Source organism: Chlorocebus sabaeus, chromosome 4 (genome assembly GCF_047675955.1).
Source record: "Chlorocebus sabaeus isolate Y175 chromosome 4, mChlSab1.0.hap1, whole genome shotgun sequence".
Taxonomy (NCBI): Eukaryota; Metazoa; Chordata; class Mammalia; order Primates; family Cercopithecidae; genus Chlorocebus; species Chlorocebus sabaeus.
The window spans coordinates 25,424,269-25,446,243 of NC_132907.1; the positions used below are offsets into that span (position 1 = coordinate 25,424,269).

Below are 21,975 nucleotides of genomic sequence, written 5' to 3' on the forward strand. Positions count from 1 at the left end.
CATTTAATACAGGCCGGGTGCGATGGCTCACACCTGTAATCCCAGTACTTTGGAAGGCTGAGGCGAGCAGATCATCTGAGGTCAGAAGTTCGAGACCAACCTGGCCAACATGGTGAAACTCCATCTCTACTAAAAATACAGAAATTAGCTGGACGTGGTGGCAGGCACCTGTAATCCCAGCTGCTCAGGAGGCTGAGGCAGGAGAATCACTTGAACATGGGAGGCAGAAGTTGCAGTGAGCCAAGATCGCATCACTGCACTCCAGCCTGGGCGATAACAGCAAAACTCTGGGCTGGGCATGGTGGCTCATGCCTGTAATCCCAACACTTTGGGAGGCTGACGCAGGTGGATCACTTGAGGTCAGGAGTTCAAGACCAGCCTGGCCAACATGGTGAAACTCCATCCCTACTAAAAATAGAAAAATTAGCTGGGTATGGTGGCACATGCCTGTAATCCCAGCTACTTGGGAGGCTGAGGCAGGAGAATCGCTTGAATTGGAGAGGTGGAGGCTGCAGTGAGCTGAGATGGTGACAAGGCACTCCAGCCTGGGCAACAAGAGCAAAACTCCATCTCAAAAAAAAAGTTCTGGTTGGGCGTGGTGGCTCACACCTGCAATCCCAGTACTTTGGGAGGCCAAGGTGGGCAGATCATTTGAGGTCAGGAGTTTAAGACCAGTTTGGCCAATATGGTAAAACCCCATCTCTACAAAAAATTACAAAAATTAGCCAGGCATGGTGGCATGTGCCTGTAATCCCAGCAATTCAGGAGGCTGAGGCTGAGGTGAAAGAACTATTTGAACTCGAGCAGTGAATAATTCAGTGAGCCAAGATCGGGCCACTGCATTCCAGCCTGGGCAACAAAGTGAGACCCTGTCTCAAAAAAAAAGTTCTTACATTAAATAAGATACAGTGAGTTACTCATGTTATCACCTGTAACATGATAATCACAAGAAGATATATATTTTAATCTTCTAGGATTATGTACAAGTAAAAAAAAAAAAAAATTACTGAGAATAAAGGTATTTTGCAGTTATCAATACTACTTTTTAAAAGATATGCTCCAGAAGAAGAAATTCTAGCCCAGCTTTGAACAGAAAAGAGTTAATTTAGCAGGCTTGACTGCTATCCTTTGAAAATCCTCCTTACAAGGTTGGCCCTCAGGTCATGTCTCAGAATTTGGTTCTGGGAACGGTTCCTACCACCCTAACTGATAAGAGTGGTTCACTGTGCCTTAGCTGTATAATGTGGTTTATGCTGAACTGCTTTCCTTTTGAATATCTGAAATTTTGGTATGTTCCAGGCAAAGGATGCTGAATCCTTAGTCTTCTTGGTGAATACTCAAACCCCGGTGGTGGTCGTGGGGACCCCCAACACAGGCTCTCACAATGCTAGGTTTCAGTTCTGCCTCTGCCACTACTCACACTGTGAGTCCTTAGGAAAAAGTGTCTTACGATCGCTGGGGCTGTTTCTTGGTGATTAAAACCAGTACAAAAGGGGCTAAAACGTAAACTAGCTAACATATAAGGTTCCCTATAGTTCCAAGCATCTTCTTTATGTGATTACAGCTAAACATTGTCCTCATAGATCAGAGTTCAAATAGTTAAGAAAACATAAGCCTAAAAATAAAAATACCTACATATATACAACGTCTTTCTACCTTTTACAAGTCAACATTAGCCTTCAGAAATGTTATGCTCAACCAATACAGTCTAGTCACAACCCCAAAAGATTAGAGTTCCATGTTTTTAATACTAGAATTTTATACCAGATTTGTTTTACAGAGGAAAATGATAATAAATAACCAAACATGAAATACGACACTCCAAATTCTGATGCTCTTTGACTGGCTACAACTATCCTCTATGCTAGAAAGATATCAGATAACCCAATCATGCCAGTTAAAAATTTTAAAAGAAAGCTATTGTTTTGGACCAGATAACTAATTGATTGAAAAAAGATATACTCCCTCCAACTAGATGCGTTGATGATCTTAACCACCTGAGCTATACACAAACTCTCAAAGGCCTGAGGGACAACATTACGAGTTTATTACTACTAAGTAAACTAGCACACTTTCCTTTAAAATCAATACCTTTTACATTTTTCCGTGGTTTGGTGGATTTCTTCTCCTTTAAACTGTGATTTTTAACAGATTTTTGTTTTCTTTTCTCTTCTTCAGCAAGAACTTTCTGAAGCAAATGAGCAAAAAAATCGAAGTCAAAAGGGCGTTTTTCCTCTGTTTAAAAAAAAGGAAAAGAACTTTCAAGTTTTTATTTTTCAAAACTACTTCTAGCTTTTCAAGTATCATAACATCAAAAGCAAATGGGTTTGTCTATCAGCAGGAGAACAGATAAACAAGTACACAACAGAACACCACTCAGCAATAAAATAGCTTTGTCTTAGCAGAGAAATAGGTAAATTCACATCAGAACACCACTCAGCAACAAAAGGAATAAACTAGTTTATTACAAATAATAATTTGTTTACTACAAATTTGTAATAATTTGTTTATTACAAATAAACTAGTTTTAAACAAAAGGAACTACTGCTACATGCAATAATCTGAGGCAATCTCAAAAACATACTGAGTGGAAGAAAACAGATACTAGGGTACATACTGTATGATACCATGTATAAGATATTCTAGAACACACTAAGCTATCTATGGTGATTAAAATGAAAATAGTGGTTGCCATGGGCCAGGAAGACAGCATTTGATTGTCCAGAAAGGGACATAACAGGCCTTGTGAAGTGATGAAAACATTTCCTCTATTGTTTGGGATAGTGGTTACCCAGGCATATTCTTTGTCAAAACTCGAACTATACTTTGAACTATGTGTAAATATAAATCAATTTTTTTATGGGCTGAGAAGTCCTTGAAATGCCTATTCACCACCATATGCCCTACCTTTATCACAACCATTTCACCATTTACTCTTATAAGAATCAACAAAGTGGGAAGTAAACGAATTTAATCAGGAACATGCCCACTAAATACCTATCAATAGCATTATATCTGAAAGTAATCAGTGAACACTCCAAGAATGAATCCAGGCCAGGAGGCAAATCCTTTCTTGAACTTTACATCTAATCTTACAGTAAATGTAGAGAAAATGGTGCTCTATGCACATAAGCCGAAGACTGGTTTGATTACAAGATAGCCTCAGAAAAGAAGGTATATACTAAAATACAAAGAATTTCAGGAAACTAAACCCAAATCTGGGATTCCTAAAGGCCCTATTTCACTGTTGACCCAGACTTAATTTGTTCTGACTCTCCACAATGATTCTGAAAGACATAGACTCAAAGAATCATAAAGGATCTCCACATGGTTCTCAGAGAAATTCAAAACGTAAGTTCTCTTAAAAAATCTATATAGGTTTTAACTAAAAAAAAAAAAAAAAAAAAAAATCCAACAGAAAGCCCCCAAATCAATGAGTTGTTTTTAGTTTTGAGATAGGATCTTGCTCTGTTGCCCAGGCTGGCCTCGAAATCTTGGGCTGAAAGGATCCTCCTGCCTCAGCGACCGCTGAGAATAGCTGGGACTACAGGCATACAACACTGTATCGTGTTTAAGATCAATAAATTTTAACGATATCTACTATAATGGTCTATAAAAGGCTTCACACTCTAAATAGACTGTTTATAGATTTATGAATTATTTTCTGACTATAATGTGTTAAACTTAATGAAAAGTTTCAGGACCACTTCTCTAACACGGAATGGGCCGAGGAACACAATATTCCAGATCTTCTAAGAACCATTCCGCAAAGCAGTTTCCCTAAAGACCCGATAAAACACTGGGCATAGGATCTACCCACCTACCTTACTGTCTACTCATAAAATACATGTACATGCTGCATAATGTAAGTACTCTCTACATTTGGATTTTTTTTTTCTAAAATTAGCACTATGGCTAATCTTATGACTAAATGGACATTGAATATATTCATTAATAATAAAATACTGATAATTATAAATCCACAAAAAATATATTCCTGTCCACCGGTGTGGTGAAAAAGAAAAAGACCTATCTTCCAATAAAAAATTACAAGAACTATTTTAAACAGTAAATTTATTTTTCTTTACAGATCCTTAGATGTCTTTCTCTAGACTTAAAGAAAAATGTTAATTTTAATGAGGATTTTAGTTAGAAATTGAAAGATACATATCATTCCTTCAGACGAGATCTAAATTCAAATGCTAGTATATCTCTTCAGACAGAACTTCCCCCCAATGATCATTAGGAAAAAAGAGATCTAAACAGCCACCCTCTCTTTTATCTTCTTTTTGGAAATGAATCACTACCTAAAATTATGCTTATCTACTATCTTTCTTCCCCCGTCCAATTAGACTTAGGGCTCTAAATGCAGGATTCTCATCTGCCATATATCTTCCACCATTACATACTCAATACCTAGAACAATGACTACCATAGAGTAGGTGGTCAGTGTTATAGACTGAATGACTGATTAGTCATTCAGAACTAGAAAGAACCATCTATATAACTAATAGTACTGTCTTCCAGAAACAATTATCTCCTCCAATACAGTTCCTTCAGAATAAATAACACTTAGAAGTGGTAGCATCAATCCCTCCATAACTTCTTGGACTTAGAACTGTTTACCTGCACCTAGATATTCTGGATAATCTCCTGCCTATATATTTGTAGCAAGTACCAGACCCATACTGCTAAACAGAAAAATTTCAGACTTCTTCCTCTTATGCCAATACAGGAACAAAACAAATCTAAAACACACTGGAGCCAAAGACAAAAGACTGGTCATTTTTTAGGCTCTCCAAGCAATACTTTGTAAAAGAGGTCTTAATACTTACGGAATGCTTTGTCTATTCTCCATCCATTTGTTTTCTCTTCACGTTTAAATTTATTCTGTTAACAACAACAAAAAACCCTATGGTAATTTTCTCCCATAAAACAAGCTTTTTTTCCTTAAATGCAGTAAGCATTAAAATGAAACTCTTAGGAATAACATACTGTTCTCTACTTAATATGTCTTTGCCAATAGGCAAGTTACTTAAATCTTTGGCTTTTTAAAAATAAGGATGAAAGATTTTTACTGAGCTTCTTGATTCTCATTACCAGTAGCATCAATCAGCAATGAAAGCTGGATTTACAAAGGACAGAAAAACATAAAGTCAACATACACGGAAGCAGATCAAACCTATGATTAAGGTAACTGGTATTAACTTTTAAAAAATTAAGTATTCGTATCAGGTTAAACCTCTGACATCATCGTTCTAATATATTTCAAGTGGCATGGAGAGAAGACTATAGAGAAACAAGTGAAATTTTGAAGCAGGCCAAGTTTATCTTGACAACCTTCTATATATTAAGGCACATTTCATCACGTTTTTCTCAGCCCCCAAAATCCCTGTCCTCAGTTTACTACCAGATTACTTCCATTAAGAGGGAGATGTTTAAGGCTTAAGGCTCAATCCATCCTAAGGTCATTAGGAAGACTGAGGGCAAAAGTTTGTGTCTGAAGATGTCTGATCATACACACATCGTAGGAGAGGAAACAGTGAGCCAATGTTTCCCATCTATACGTCAATGATCTACAAGTTTTTACTAAAAGCAAAAAAATAAAGCTTCAAAAAAAAAAAAAGAGAGAATATCACATAAAACAAAGGAAGTACTTCATGCTCCCTTCCTCCCTTCAAAAGAACTTAACCACTAATATGACTTGTAAAGCAATCACTTTCTTGTATTTCCTTATTGCTTATGACCCAAGTGTGTACTCTTAGATGCTATAGTTTAGCCTTACCCACAGTTTTAAAACCTGATATGACATTAACATCTTTTAATGTACAGGTTGCCCTTCTTTCCCATTCTTTTCTTTATTTTTCTTCACAAAACTTATTACCAATACAGAAGTTTTCAAAGATAATCTTATTTCTACCTTAAAAGATCATACTGTTATTTAAACATTTCCTCAAAAGTTAACAAATGTTACCTCCACAAAAAGTGACTGGCTATAAACATTAAATTAAATGTCCTAAAAGAAACATCAATAGGTTTCAGGCATTTAATTCTAAAACAGTGCTACCTCATATTTTACTTAATTGGTAATATAATTCAAAACAATTTAAAACTTTCTCGAAGAATGTATTGAAACTAGTTATTGATTTCATAGGTAAGAACCAGTAACAGGTCAAATTCCATGATCACAAAACAAATCCCATAATTTCCACTACTGGCCCTGACAAAGTAACTCATTATGGATAATATCCAACTCCACCACGAATGACTTTTAACACTGACAAAATATATACATCAATTATTTTCAAGCAAAGGACAATAGAGCAAGACTACAATCATGGAGAGAAGAAAAACAGACAAGATGTGCCTATGTTTACCTTGGCTCTCTGCCTGGGCTCAATTTTCCAACCAAGGAAAGGGAGGTGAAGGCCAAACAGGGTACAGCAATCCCACTAAGGCTGCAGAAGTAGGGAATCTTTAGGAGCATAGTTCTAAAAAGGAACTGTGTAGAGGGGCACCTCACAAGCCTGGGTGGAAGTACTCCATGGTACCTTGGCCTAAGTATGGGTTGCATATGTCCAGAATATAAGGCCTAAAAGAGAACAGCTGCTAAAGGGATGAGGGCAGAAGGAAGACGCTAAAAGTCACAAAACACCATACAACAATAGAGTTCAGGTGCATCTTAATGGAAAGACCTCACTAACACCCAAATACATTCACCTCAGACACCAGAAAGGTCATCATTAGAGATACAGACGATACCCTAGAGTAGCCTTTCTCTACCAGGGATGTAGCATGAGAATTAAGTACTAATGCATTAAAGCAGCTACTGTATGCAATGCATTCCCTTCTCTCATTTATCTATTTACAGTATAGTATTAGTATAACCATACTTAGAGAACTTGGAAAATAATAACTCATGCCTACCATGAGACTGTTCTGGAAAAAGAAGAAAATAATATAATAGTAACTCAAATTATTTTCTGTAAATCAGATGAGAAATCCCATTGGAGAAAGGATGTCCTAGATTAAAGACCAGTCTAGATCTGCCTCAACAAAGCTTTAAGCCAAGCCTTAACAGGAACAAAGAGGTCGGCAGTAAATTAACGACTTTCCAGAACAAAAGTCAACACTATTTTTTATTTTGTTTTGTTTATTGAAACAGTCTTGCTGTCTTCCAGACTGGAGTGCAGTGGTGTGATCACAGCTCACTGCAGCCTTGACCTCCCAAGCTCAAGCAATCCTCTTGCCTCAGCCTTCTGAATTGCGTGTGCCACCACGCCTGGCGTTTTTGTTTTGTTTTGTTTTGTTTTTGTAGAGATGGAATCTTGCCATGTTGCTCAGTCTGGTTTTGAACTTCTGGGCTCAAGCAATCCTCTCGTCTCAGCCTCCCAAAGTACTGGGATGAGAGGTGTGAACCACTGCACCTGGCCCCAATGCTCTTTAAAACAAAAGAAAAAACAGAATCCAGACACTATACAACACATCGTTCATAATGTCTGGTATGCAATTTCCTTTTTTTTTTTTTTTGAGACAGAGTCTTGCTCTGTCTCCCAGGCCGGAGTGCAGTGGCGCGATCTCAGCGCACTACAACCTCCACCTCCCGGGTTCACGCCATTCTCCTGCCTCAGCCTCCCGAGTAGCTGGGACTACAGGCGCATGCCACCACACCCAGCTAATTTCTTATATTTTTAGTAGGGATGGGGTTTCCGTGTTAGCCAGGATGGTCTCAATCTGCTGACCTCGTGATCCGACTGCCTTGGCCTCCCAAAGTGCTGGCATTACAGGCATGAGCAACCGTGCCCGGCCTAGTATGCAATTTCAAAAAAAAAAACTCATGGCTGGCCGGGCATGGTGGTTCACTCCTTATAATCCTGGCACTTTGGGAGGCTGAGGTCACTTGAGGTCAGGAGGTCAAGGATCACTTGAGGTCAGAAGTTCGAGACCAGCCTAGCCAACATGGTGGAACCACATCTCTGCTAAAAATACAAAAATTAGTCAGGCATGGTGGTGTGCACCTGTAATCCCAACTTGGGAGGCTGAGGCAGAAGAATCACCTGAACCCAGCAGGCAGACGTTACAGTGAGCTGAGATCGTGCTACTGAACTCCAGCCTGGGCAACAGAGCGAGATTCCATTTCAAAAAAAAAAAAAAATGGTGGGGTACGATGGCTCACGCCTATAATCCCAGCACTTTAGGAGGCCAAGGTAGGTGGATCACTTGAGGTCAGGAGTTCGAGACCAGCCTGGCCAAAATGATGAAACCCCATCTCTACTAAAAATATAAAAATTAAGCTGGGCACAGTGGCTCACACCTGTAATCCCAGCACTTTGGGAGGCCAAGGAAGGTGGATCACAAGGTCAAGAGATTGAGACCATCCTGGCCAATATGGTAAAACCCTGTCTCTACTAAAAATACAAAAAAAAAAAAAAAATTAGCTGGGCATGGTGGCACGTGCCTGTAGTCCCAGCTACTCAGGAGGCTGAGGCAGGAGAATCACCTGAACCCAGGACACAGGTTGCAGTGAGTTGAGATAGCGCCACTGCACTCCAGCCTGACGACAGAGTGAGACTCTGTTTCCAAAAAAAAAAAAAAAAAAATAGCCAGTCATAGTGGTGCACACCTGTAGTCCCAGCTACTCAGGAGGCTCAGGCAGGAGAATCGCTTGAACCTGGGTGGCGGAGGATGCAGTGAGCCATGATCATGCCACCGTACTCCAGACTGGGCGACACCGCGAGACTCTGTCTCAAACAAAAACAAACAAACAAACCAACCCATGACAGAGACCAAAAAATTAATTGTTTGTTAAAACCCACATGACATGAGAAAAGATAGGAAAATGTGATAGTCAGGAAAAGAAAAAGTCACAAGAGAATGATCCCATTCCCTGGCAAGCAGACTCAGAAAAAAAAGAAAAAAATTAACAGATCTCAATGTGATCTAGATATTAGAATGAACAGACAAAAAAGTTAAAGGATCCATTAATTGTACAGATGTTTGAGGATTTAGAGGAAAGTATAGTGAAGAGATGGGGAAATCTCAGCAGAGGAATAGAAACTATAAAAAATAACCAGGAGGCAGCCAGGCGTGGTGGCTCACACCTGTAATTTCAGCACTTTGGGAGGCCGAGGCAGGTGGATCACAAGGTCAGGAGATCAAGATCATCCTGGCTAACACGGTGAAACCCCATCTCCATTAAAAAAAAAAATAAAATTAGCCAGGCGTGGTGGTGGGCACCTGTAGTCCCAGCTACTCAGGAGGTTGAGGCAGGAGAATGGTGTAAACCCAGGAGGCAGAGCTCGCAGTGAGCTGAGATCACGCCACTGCACTCTAGCCTGGGCGACAGAGCGAGACTCCATCTCAAAAAATAAAATAAAATAAAATAAAACAAAACAAAACAAAACCAGGTGGAAATTACAGAAATAAGAAATACAATATCAGAAACAAAATATTCACTAAATGGGCTTAACAGCAGACTGAAGATAAAAGACAGGGTCAGTGAACTTGATGCTACGACAATAGAAACTATCAACACTGAAATGAAGGAAAAAAGATTGGAAAAAGGTGGTCAGAGCTTTGGTAACCTATAGAATGTCACCTGGGGTAAACTATGTTAGTGGAGTTCCAGAACGAGAGAATTAAACAGAGAAACTATTAAAAGAAGTAATTTAAAATTTCCCAAATACAGGGAAAGATGCAAGAGGCTCAGCAAACTCAAAACTAAAGCTAGGCATATCATCATCATACAGCTGAATACTTAAAAAAAAAAAAAAAAAAGAAAGAAATCCTGAAAACAGCCAGAGAAATACAATTAATCATATACAGGGGCAAGAATGATATGATTACTGTCAACTTTTCATCAGAAACACTGAAAGCCAGGAGACAACAGAATGACATCTTGAAAAGACCAAAAAAAAAAAAAAAAAACTGTCAAACCAGCAAAATATATCATTCAAAAAAAAAGGTTGAAATAAAAACATTCAGACAGATGAAAGCTCAGAAAATTTTTCAACAATAGACCTGTCATTCAGACCTACAGGAAGAAATGAAAACATCAAAAATGACAAATATATAGTTAAATGTTAAAAACTAGTTTTTCTACTCAATTTCCTTAAAAGACAAAAGACTCATATATATCTATATACAGAGAAGGAAAACTGCTTTTTTGTTTGTTTGTTTTTGTTTTTGAGACAGAGTTTCTCTCTTGTTACCCAGGCTGGAGTCCAATAGCATGATTTCAGCCATCGCAACTTCCACCTCCAAGGTTCAACCAATTCTCCTGCCTCAGCCTCCCGAGTAGCTGGGATTACAGGCATGTGCCACCACGCCTGGCTAATTTTGTATTTTCAGTAGAGACAGGGTTTCTCCACATTGGTCAGCCTGGTCTCGAACTCCCAACCTCAGGTGATCTGCCTGCCTCAGCCTCCCAAAGTGCTGGGATTACAGGCATGAGCCACCGCACCCAAGCTATTTGTTTTTGTTTTTAAGGCTAGTCAAGTAAAGCAGTGGAAGTAGAGTAGGGTAAAAGAAATTTATCTGGGCCAGGTATGGTGGCTCAGCCTGCAATCCCTGCACTCTGGGAGGCCAAGGCAGCAGACTGCTTGAGCCCAGGAGTTTGAGACCAGCCCGGGCAACATAGCAAAACCCCATCTCTACAAAAAAAATACAAAAATTGGGTGGGCATAGTGACACGTGCCTGTACTTGGGCACTTGGGATGCTGAGATGGAAGGATCACTTGAGCTCAGGAGGTTGAAGCTGCAGGTAGCCACAATCATGCCACTGCACTCCAGCCTGGCCAACAAGAGAGTGAGACCCTGTATCAAAAAAAAAAAAAAAAAAAAAAAAAACCTGAAAAGAAGTTGTTTGTCTGAACATGGGTCAGTTGGTTTTTTAAAAATTTTAATATTAAAAAAGAAACAAATCTGTAATCAGTTGTGATCATTTAGTTGTAAACACCAGTGCACTTGGACCAGCTGCCTCATTAAACTATTATAAGTTCATTGTAAGGTGAATTTAAAGATATATAGGGCTAAGTGCAGTGTCTCATGCCTGTAATGCCAGTACTTTGAGAGGCTGAAGCAGGAGGATTGCTTGAACCCAGGAATTTGAGACAAGCCTGGGCAACATAGTAAGATCTCTTATCACAAAAAATAAAAAATTTAGTCAAGCACGGTAGCGCACACTTGTGGTCCAGGAGGCTGAGGCAGGAGGATTGTTTGAGTCCAAGAGGCCATGGCTGCAGTGAGCCATGGTTACACCACTGCACTCCAGCCTGGGCAACAAAGACCCTGTCTCCAAAAAAAAAAAAAAAAGGAAATGAAAGGGAAGAGAGACTGGGTGCAGTGGCTCACGCCTATAATCCCAGCACTTTGGGAGGCTGAGGTAGGCAGACCACTTGAAGTAAGGAAGTTCAAGACGAGCCTGGCCAACATAGCAAAACTCCATCTCTACATAAAAAAAAAAATTAACTGGGCGTGCTGGCACGCGCCTGTAATTCCCAGCTACTTAGGAGGCTGAAGCAGGAGAATGGCTTGAACCTGGGAGGCAGAGGATGCAGTGAACTGAGATCACATCACTGTACTCCAGTCTGGATGACAGAGCGAGACTCTGTCTAAAAAAAATTTAAAAAAGGGAAAAAAAGGCAAAGCTGGCCATGTTCTTTGGGGCTACTGAAAAAGCAAGCAAATAAAAGGCTCAGATTTTCAGGAGCTTCATGGTTGTTGAATGCAACCATGTGCTGGGAGGTCAGTGCACCCCAACTCCTCCAGGACAGAAGTGCCTTCATTCAAGACCCTTCCAGACCTTACTCTATGAATCCTTCATCTGTATCCCTTACAATATCCTTTATAAGAAACCAATAAACAGCTGGTTCAGTGTGCTGAACTTTGCTAGAAGCTGAGAAAGGAAGCGGGAAAGAGGCAAGCTCCTGGTGCAAAGGTGGCTGTGCAGCATAATTTAGGCCTTGGAGAAGCTGGGGTTTTAACACTTTGAAGATGTGCTTTCTCAAAGCTGCCAGTTCTTTTAGAACTCATTAAATTGAGGCTGCTCCAACTAGCTTTACAGGGAATGGATTTAAGGCAAATCTTGTGTTTAAAGAGATTTAGAGGAAGCCTGAAGAGGAAAGCAGACAGATTGTGAAGAAAATTGGTGGTATTTTTGCCTTGAAGGTGAAGAATGCATGGCCTAGGGGGTAAAGAAGCCACCTAGCAGTGGATGTAAAGAACAGCAAAGGATCAGTGCTTTCCAACTCAGATGAGAAAGCTGACCACACAATCACAAATACTAAGACTTACTGGCTTTAGTGATTGAACTGGTAAAATGAATCCTCAGTTCACCTTCTTTCAAGGCAAAGGGAAAATCACTGGCAATATGAAGTTACAAAGTTTTCAGCTTCAGCCAGGCAAAGGTAAGCTATGAGGAACTCTCTTTGGCTACTTTTGAAAATCAAGATGATATCTCATCTCACAGATACAAATCTATATAATTTCATTGTCAGAATTTAGGCTGAAACTACACATTGGCAAATAATATGAGATAGATTTGTTTTAAAAGGTGTGACCAATCCTGGTTTTCCTAACCTCTGGGTGAATACAGCCTGATGATGAACTACTGTTTTGCTGAATTGGATACAACTGTGCATCACAAAGTTAATACGTTATTTATGGCCTGGAGTAAAACTGAGTTTCAGAATAAAATTAGGAACAGTAATATCCAAACAAAAGCTTCCATTTTGCTTATGAAGTACACTGAAGGGCCAGGCACAGTGACTCACGCCTGTAATCCCAACACTTTGGGAGGGCGAGGCAAGAGGATCACTTGAGTTAAGGAGTTCAAAACCAGCCTGGGCAATATAGTGAGACTTAGTCTCTACAAAAAAAAAAATTTTAATTAGCTGAAGCATAGTGGCATGTGCTGTAGTCCCAACTACCTAGGAAGCTGAGGTGGGAAGATCATTTGAGCCCAGGAGATAAGAGGCTGCAGTGAGCCAAGATAGAGGCTGCAGTAAGTCGTAATCATGCCCATGCACTTCACGCTGTGTAACAGAGCGAGGTCCTGTCTCAAAAAAAATTAAAGTACATTTAAGGATTATTCTGCTGAAGACGTAATTTAAGAGTTCCCTGGATGAACTAGAGAAGAAAAAGAGTACCAACAGCTGGCAAGTAATTAGTGTTATGCATTTAATAACCTTAATCAGTAATAATTAATAATTCTTAAAATTTTATAGTGGGGGCCAGGCATGGTGGCTCATGCCTGTAATCCCAGCATTTTGGGAGGCCAAGCCGGGTGGATCACTTGAGGTCAGGAATTTTAGACCATCCTGGCCAACATGGTGAAACCTCGTCTCTACTAAAAATGCAAAAATCAGCCAGGCATGGTGGCAGGCACCTGTAATCCCAGCTACTCAGGAGGCTGAGGCAGGAGAATCACTTGAACCCAGGAGACGGAGGTTGCAGTGAGACAAGATCACGCAACTGCACTCTAGGCTGAGAAAAAGAGCAACACTTCCAAAAAGAAAGGAAAGAAAGAGAAGAGAAGAGAAAAAAGAAAAGGAAAAAATTCCATACTGGGATTAAAAAAAACACAAACACAAAACTTTTAAATTTTGCCTTTTGTACCATCAGAAATAGTATTTTCTTCCCAAATCAAAATAAAATAAATATGATCAGAGCCTAGGAGGAAAAATCTAAGCTGAATACAGGCCTTTTTTTTTTTTTTTTTTTTTGAGACAGGGTGTCGCTCTATTGCCCAGGCTACAGTGTAGTGACACTATCTCAGTTCACTGCAACCTCCGCCTCCCACGTTCAACTGATTCTCATGCCTCAGCCTCTCAAAAAGCTGGGATTACAGGCACAAGCCATCACGCCCAGCTAATTTTCGTATTTTTAGTAGAGACGGGGTTTTATCATGTTGGCCAGGCTGGTCTCAAACTTCCAACCTCAAGTGATCCACCCACCTCACCCTCCCAAAGGGCTGGGATTACAGTCGTGAGCCACTGCATCTGACCCAGGTCTATTTTTAAAATAAACCTGGTTTCAAAGTGGGTTTCCTTCTTTTAAAAAAAATTCAGTATATCTGAGTCATAAAACACTGTTGTTGATTAAATGAAGTTTGTTTTCAGATGTAGTTTTTAAATTATAATCTCATTAATTTAACTAAATGTATAAAGCTCAGTCTTTTGTTATAATTTTCCATTTTCATGTAAGTTTAATTATCTGTATCTTTTTTCCTAGTTTTTCTAAGGCTGATGTTATTTCTTATAAACCAGTGAGATATACAGTAAAGTAATGTTTTTCTAAGAATGTTTACTAGAAAATTTACATAGTTCTTCCCGGGAAAAAAAAAGGGCAGAGGATTTCAGACTAGATAAAAAAGTATGACCTATGCTCCATTCAGTAGGACATATACTAAAATTGGAACAATACAGACAAGATTAGCCTGGCCCCTTGACAAGGTTAAAACAAACAAATAAACAAAACAAAACAAAACAAAACAAAAAACCTGCATGACCCAACTATGTAGTCTATAAAATGTGTACTTACAATGTGAAGACACAGGTTAAAGAAATAATTTTTAAAAATCATGGACCAGTCAGGATGGCTCCCACCTGTAATCCCAACACTTTGGGAACCCGAGGTGAGAGGACTGCTTGAGCCCAGGAGTTTGAGATCAACCTGAGCAACAAAGTGAGACTCCATCTCTGTAACAATAATTTAAAAAAATACAACCATGCAGGAGCCCGGCACTGTGACACACATTTGTAGTGCCAGCTATTCAGGAGGCTGAAGCAGGAGGATCTTTTGAGCCCAAGAGATTGAGGCTGCAATCATCCCTATAAATAGCCACTGTACTCCAGTCTGGGCAACATAGTGAGACCCCAGTCTCTAAATAAACAAAAATAAACATTTCCTAATGGTAAAAGAATAAATTCATCAGCATGCTAAATGTCAACATCCAACAAACCAACTTTAACATACACAAAGTAAAAACTGATAGATCTAAACAGAAATACATCCATAGTCATGGTTGGAGATTTTAATTCCTCTCTTAGTAACTGACAGAACTAGATACCACCACACCCAACAAATGCAGAATACACATTAACTTCAAGTACACCAGAAACACAAACCAAGATGGAAATATGCTAAATTTCATTTTTTAACATGCTAAATTTTAAAATAAATCAATATATTTTAAAAATATTAAATTACAAATTATATCAACATACAAAATAAAATTAGGTTACGAAACAAAAAGATATTTAGGCCCAGCACAGTGGCTCATGCCTGTAATCTCAGCACTCTGGGAAGCCAAGGCAGGCAGATCACTTGAGCCCAGAAGTTCAAGACCAGCCTGTGCAACATAGCAAAACCTCATCTCTACAAAAAAAAAAAAAAAAATTAGCTGGACTTGGTGGCACACACCTATAGTCCCAGCTACTTAGGAGGATAAGGTGGGAGGATGGTTTGTGGCAAGGAGGCAAAGGTTGCAGTGAGTCAAGGTCGCACCATGGCACTCCAGTCTGGGAAACAGAGCCAGGCTCTGTCTCAAAAAATAAAAAAAAAAAACGTATGTCCCAGATGCTTAGAAATTAAGCAACCAACTTTTAAATAACTGAAAAGTAAAGGAAGAAATCAAAGGGGAAACTAGAAAATATTTTTAACTGAATAGTAACAACATCGGGCCAGGCACAGTGGCTCATGCCTACAATACCAGCACTTCGGGAGTCCGAGGCAGGAGGATCTGCCTTGAGCTCAGGAGTTTTTTGTTTTTTGTTTTTTGTTTTTTTTTGAGACAGAGTCTTGCTCTGTCACCTATGCTGGAGTGCAGTAATGCAGTTTCGGCTCACTGCAACCTCTCCCTCCCGGGTTCAAGCAATTCTCTTGCCTCAGCCTCCCGAGTAGCTAGGACTACAAGAGCTTGCCACCACACCTGACTAATTTTTATATTTTAGTAGAAGCGGGGTTTCATCATGTTGGCCAGGCTGGTCTTGGACTCCTGACCTCAAGTGACCCACTCACCTCAGCCTCCCAAAGTGCTGGGATTACAGGCATGAGTCACCATGCCTGGCCAAACTCAGAAGTCAGAGACTCGCCTGAGCAACCTGGTAAAAACTCATCTGTACAAAAAAATGCAAAAGTTAGCTGAGCATAGTGGTGCACACCTACAGTCCCAACTTCTTGGGAGGCTAAGGCAGGAGGATTGCTTGAGCCTGGGAGGTGGAGTTTGCAGTCAGCCAGGATCATGCCATTGCACTCCAGCCTGGGCAACAGAGCAAAACTGTCTCAAAAAAAAAAAAAAAAAGAAAAAAAATCAAAATTTGTGGGACACAGCTCTAGTGATGCTTAAAAGGAAATGTACAGGCTGGGCACGGTGGCTCATGACTGTAATCCCAGCACTTTGGGAGGCCGAGGTCAGCATATCATGAGGTCAGGAGATGGAGACCATCCTGGCTAACACAGTGAAACTCCATCTCTACTAAAAGTACAAAAAAATTAGCCGGGCGTGGTGGCGGGCGCCTGTAGTTCCAGCTACTTGGGAGGCTGAGGCAGGAGAATGGCATGAACCTAGGAGGCAGAGATTACAGTGAGCTGAGATCCGCCACTGCACTCCAGCCTGGGTGACAGAGCGAGGCTCCATCTCACAAAAAAAAAAAAAAAAAAAAGGAAATGTACAGCTGTAAATGTCTACTTTAGAAAAGAAGGCTTTAAAATCAATGCTTTAAGTGTTCATCTTAAGAAGCTAGAAAAACAAGTAAATGGAAGTGCTGAACAGTAAATTTACAAAAAGTAAATGGAAGTGCTAAACAGTAAAAAAAAAATCAATAACAACACACAAACAACTGGAAACTTAAAACTGACATTAAGAAAAGTTGGTTCAGGCCGGGCGCTGTGGCTCAAGCCTGTAATCCCAGCACTTTGGGAGGCCGCGACAGGTGGATCACCAGGTCAGGAGATCGAGACCATTCTGGCTAACACGGTGAAACCCCGTCTCTACAAAAAAATACAAAAAAACTAGCCAGGCGAGGTGGCGGGCGCCTGTAGTCCCAGCTACTCGGGAGGCTGAGGCAGGAGAATGGCATAAACCCGGGAGGCGGAGCTTGCAGTGAGCTGAGATCCGGTCACTGCACTCCAGCCTGGGCGACAGAGCGAGACTCCATCTCAAAAAAAAAAGAAAAGTTGGTTCATTAAGGAGGCTGAGAGAAGTGGCTCACACCTGTCATTCCAGAACTTTGGGAGGCCAAAGCAGGCAGATCACTTGAGCCCAGGAGTTCCAAACCAGCCTGAGCAACATGGCAAAACCCAGTCTCTCCAAAAAATACAAAAAATTAGCTGGGCATTGTGGCACACGCCTGTAGTCCCAGCTACTCAGGAGGCTGAGGTGGGAGGACCACTCAAGCCCAGGAGGTTGAGGCTGTAGTGAGCCACAATAGCGCCACTGCACCCCAGCCTGGGTGAGAGTGAGACCCTGTCTCCAAAAAGAGAGAGAGAGAAAAAATACAAATTATCAATGAAAGAGTAAATTTATAAAATAAACCCTTCCTCCAAAGAAAACTACAGAATCAAATAGTTTCACAGATAAATTCTATCAAATGTTAAAGACAAAATAATACTAATCTTCAACAAATTACTTCAGAAAATAGAAGAGGGAGCACTTTCCAGCTCAATTTCTGTGACCAGTATAAGCCTCATATCAAAATAGGACAGACTTTGTAAAGGAAAATTACAAATCAGTATCCCTAATGAACAAAGTGGCAAAAATATTCTCAAGAAAATGGAGCAAAATAGAGCAACACAGAAAAATACACTACGACCAAATGGAGCTTATACAGGAATATAACATTAGTCCAATATTTGAAAATCAATGTAATGTAATTCAGTAGCTTCAAATACAGTCTATTCTCATTTTTGAGATGGAGTCTTACTCCTATTGCGCAGACTGGAGTGCAGTGGCACAATCTCGGCTCACGGCAACCTCCACCTCCAGGGTTCAGGCGATTCTCCTTCCTCAGCCTCCTGAGTAGCTGGAATCACAGGTATGCGCCACCATGTCGGGCTAATTTTTGTATTTTCAGTAGAGATGGGATTTCATCATGTTGGCCTGGCTGGTCTTGGACTCCTGACCTCAGGTGATCCACCTGCCTCGGCCTCCCAAAGTGCTAGGATTACAGGTGTGAGCCACCATGTCTGGCCTACTCTCACTTTTCTACACTTTACCCAACGACCTGCTAGAGCCGTAGTAACCTTTTAGGAAAAGAATCTACATGATTTTTGAAACAAATAGCCCAGTGACAAATTTATAATTAATTACTCAGAGCAGCAGAGAGCTCCAATTGTAGACAATTTCTAGCCTTCACAGAATTTTAACATTTTGTTCTTTTATCAAAGATCAACATCAGAAAATGAACATAAAGAATATAAACAGTTCTTCATCTCTTGCAGAAATACAAGACTATTTCATTACACTGTACAATGCCGCTTATGTAATGTCCCCAGACAATCCATGCCTAATTTAGTTCTAGAGGAAAAAACATACCATCCTTATGGTTCCTTTTATTAATGTAATGAACATGACATGGATGAGAAACAAAGGAAAAAGCCCATGGTTGGGTAAAGATCTCACTATCAATTGAGAATGCATTATGGCAACATAGTGTGATGACACTCAAATGCCCTTAAACCCAGAAAACTTATATAAGTTTCTCAAGCAAAGAAACTAAAAAACAGAGACAGCTCATCCTCTGGGGCATATAATAGCTGTAACTGACATCACTGTTGTTATTAGTGCCACTGGTTGTCCCAGAGTTAAGGGTGCCTAGGAAAGCAGTGGATCAGAAAATGAGAACTGTGTAAACTCAAGATTTCTTCTCTTTAAGCTTTCCTAGGAAATTCTGAAATACATTTTGTGTTCAAAAAGCTACCCTTGGCCAGGCATAATGGCTCACGCCTATAATTCCAGCACTTGGTGGGAGGCTGAGGTAGGTGAATCACCAGAGGTCAAGAGTTCGAGACCAGGCTGACCAACATGGTGAAACTCCCTCTACGAAAAATACAAAAATTAGCTGGGCATGGCAGTGTGCGCCTGTAATCCCAGCTACTAGGGAGGCTGAGGTAGGAGAATCACTTGAATTTAGGAGGCAGAGGTTGCAGTGAGCCAAGATCACACCACTGCACTCCAGCCTGGGCAACAGAGTGAGACTCCATCTCAAAAAAAAAAAGCTACCCTTAACCAAGGTTCTCTGGTACATTTATCTTCTCTTTTCATTATGTAACTCTTCTATATCTTAGTTGCAGTGCGTTTTTATTGGTACTGCCTCAAATTCATTTTAGAAATGAATTAGATATAAATAAGAAAATATGAAACTAACATAAAGAAGACTGTACAAAAATAAGAATTCATAAATACTACTTTTCAATCAATAAAGAGGGATAAATGTAACAAAAACATCATAGGGCCGGGCGCGGTGGCTCAAGCCTGTAATCCCAGCACTTTGGGAGGCCGAGACGGGTGGATCACCAGGTCAGGAGATCGAGACCATCCTGGCTAACACGGTGAAACCCCGTCTCTACTAAAAAATACAAAAAAAACTAGCCGGGCGAGGTGGCGGGCGCCTGTAGTCCCAGCTACTCCAGAGGCTGAGGCAGGAGAATGGCGTGAACCCGGGAGGTGGAGCTTGCAGAGCCGATATCCAGCCACCACACTCCAGCCTGGGCGACAGAGCGAGACTCCGTCTCAAAAAAAAAAAAAAAAAATCCTAATAGTTAAAAAAAAAAAAAAAAAAAAAAGATGGGCTGGGAGCAGAGGCTCTCGCCTGTAATCCTAGCACTTTGGGAGGCCAAGATGGGGGGATTACCTGAGCTCAGGAGTTCGAGAGCAGTCTGGGCAACATGGTGAAACCCCATCTCTACTAAAACACAAAACAAATCAACCAGGCGTAGTGGCAAGCGCCTGTAATACCAGCTACGTGACACGCTGAGGCACGAGAATTGCTTGAACCCGGAGGCAGAGGTTGCAGTGAGCTGAGATCGTGCCATCGCACTCCTGAGCAACAAAGTGAAACTCTGTCTCAATGGAAAAAAAAAAAGATGAACTGAGATTTAAACCAAAGGTAAACAAATAATACTACTAACATTTGTAATGTTTGGTCTCTTTCCAATCAACAAATGTGATGGGTTTACTTTACCTTAATTTCTATCCTTGCTCTGTGAGGAAAAAGTTGTCCGATCATAGAAAAGTCAGTTCCTACCATGCTGATGGCTAAAAAAAACATATCTGTTTCTGTGAAAATAAAAGATTTAGAATGACTGAAAATTAATCCTATCAATATTTCAGAGAAAAGAAATCTTACAAAATTTGACAGTACTTAATTTTACTAGAAAGATCCCCATGGAATACCTAAAAACACCTTATTATAAATAAAAACTTTTCAGTATAAGAAATCATAGGCTGGGCATGGTGGCTCACACCTGCAATCCCAGAACTCTGGGAGGCCAAGGCGGGCAGATCATTTGAGGACAAGAGTTGGAGATCAGGGCCGGTTGCAGTGGCTCATGCCTGTAATCGCAGCACTTTGGGAGGCTGAGGCGGGTGGGTCACCTGAGGTCAGGAGTTTGAGACCAGCCTGACCAACATAGAGAAACCCCATCTCTACTAAAAATACAAAATTAGCCGGGCATGGTGGCACATGACTGTAATCCCAGCTACATGGGAGGCTGAAGCAGGAGAATCGCTTGAACCCAGGAGGCGGAGATCGCGGTGAGCCAAGATCGCGCCATTGCACCCCAATCTGGGCAACGAAAGTGAAACTCCATCTCAAAAAAAAAAAAAAAAAAAAAGAGTTCAAGACCAGCCAGGCCAACATGGTGAAACCCCGTCTCTGCCAAAAATTAAAAAAAAATGAGACGGGCATGGTGGCATGCACCTGTAATCCCAGCTACTGGGGAGGCTGAGGCAGAAGAATAGCTTGAACCTGGGAGGTGGAGGTTACAGTGAGCTGAGATGGCACCACTGCACTCCAGCCTGGGCGAAAAGAGCAAGACTCCAACTCAAAAAAAAAAAAAAAAGAAAAAGAAATCATACAAAAGCAGCTGGATTTTTTTTTTTTAAGACATTCATTCTGCCTAGCTGATTTTATTCGAAGTGCTCTGAAGAAAACTACGAGTCATAGTCAGGATAGGGTTACACTACGTAAGCAACTAAGATGTGCTAAGCAGTATATAAAGAAAGTAGCTAGAAAAATACAAAAGAGGCCAGGCATGGTGGCTCATGCTTGTAAATACCAGCACTTTGGGAGGCCAAGACGGGCAGATCAGTTGAGGTCAGGAGTTCCAGACCATCCTGGCCAACATGGTGAAATCCCGTCTCTACTAAAAACACAGAAATTAGCTGGGCATGGTGACACATGCCTGTAATCCTAGCTACTCGGGAGGCTGAGGAAGGAGAATCACTTGAACCTGGGAGGTGGAGGTTGCAGTGAGCCAAGATCGCAGCACTGCACTCCAGCCTGGGTGACAGAATGAGACTCTGTCTCAAAAAAAGAAACCATTAACAGAAGTTACACCTCAGGAGAATAGGAACAGGGAAGTGAAAGATGGGAAGTATAGAATCTTTTTACTCTATATTCTGCTGTTTGAATTTTTCCCCAAAACTACTGTTTTTAAAATAAAAATAGTAAGTGCCAACATGCAACAGATTTTTAACAGCATAATATTTATCTATAGAAACTTTATTATACAGTATTATCTGAGGTAGAACATTATTCACATTAGAAATATTGTCTTGTTGGCCAGGCACAGTGGCTTACACCTGTAATCCCAGCACTTTGGGAGGCTGAGGCAGGCGGATCACCTGAGGTCAGGAGTTCAAGACCAGCCTGGCCAACATGGTGAAACCCCATCTCTACCAAAAACACAAAAATGGGCTGGGCATGGTGGCAGGCACCTGTAATCCCAGCTGCTCAAGAGGCTGAGGCAGAA

General features: G+C 40.7%; 1 protein-coding gene, 1 non-coding gene and 1 pseudogene across 12 annotated transcripts in view; 2 read left to right on the forward strand and 1 right to left on the reverse strand.

Moving 5' to 3' along the window:
* The window catches only part of BDP1 (BDP1 general transcription factor IIIB subunit), a 113,623-nt gene that overhangs the window by 80,004 nt on the left and 11,644 nt on the right, over positions 1 to 21,975 (reverse strand). For 7 of the 11 annotated variants that reach the window (XR_012092753.1, XR_012092754.1, XR_012092756.1 and 4 more), the window contains exons 7-9: positions 20,184 to 20,278; positions 4,836 to 4,890; positions 2,092 to 2,235 (exon numbers count right to left, since the gene is read on the reverse strand). Coding sequence is in view for 5 of the 11 variants with exons in the window: in XM_073014700.1 (XP_072870801.1) it covers positions 2,092 to 2,235; positions 4,836 to 4,890; positions 20,184 to 20,278 (294 nt within the window). In the remaining 6 variants the exon portion in view is untranslated. The remainder of the gene's footprint in view (positions 1 to 2,091; positions 2,236 to 4,835; positions 4,891 to 20,183; positions 20,279 to 21,975) is intronic. The other 4 variants (XM_073014704.1, XM_073014702.1, XM_073014703.1 and 1 more) reach the window with 4 other exon arrangements.
* LOC140711604 (sterol carrier protein 2 pseudogene) lies at positions 10,875 to 12,418 on the forward strand (annotated as a pseudogene).
* On the forward strand, positions 14,385 to 14,486 carry LOC119618390 (U6 spliceosomal RNA). Its single transcript, XR_005234701.1, has one exon. It is a non-coding gene; the product is annotated as a U6 spliceosomal RNA (small nuclear RNA).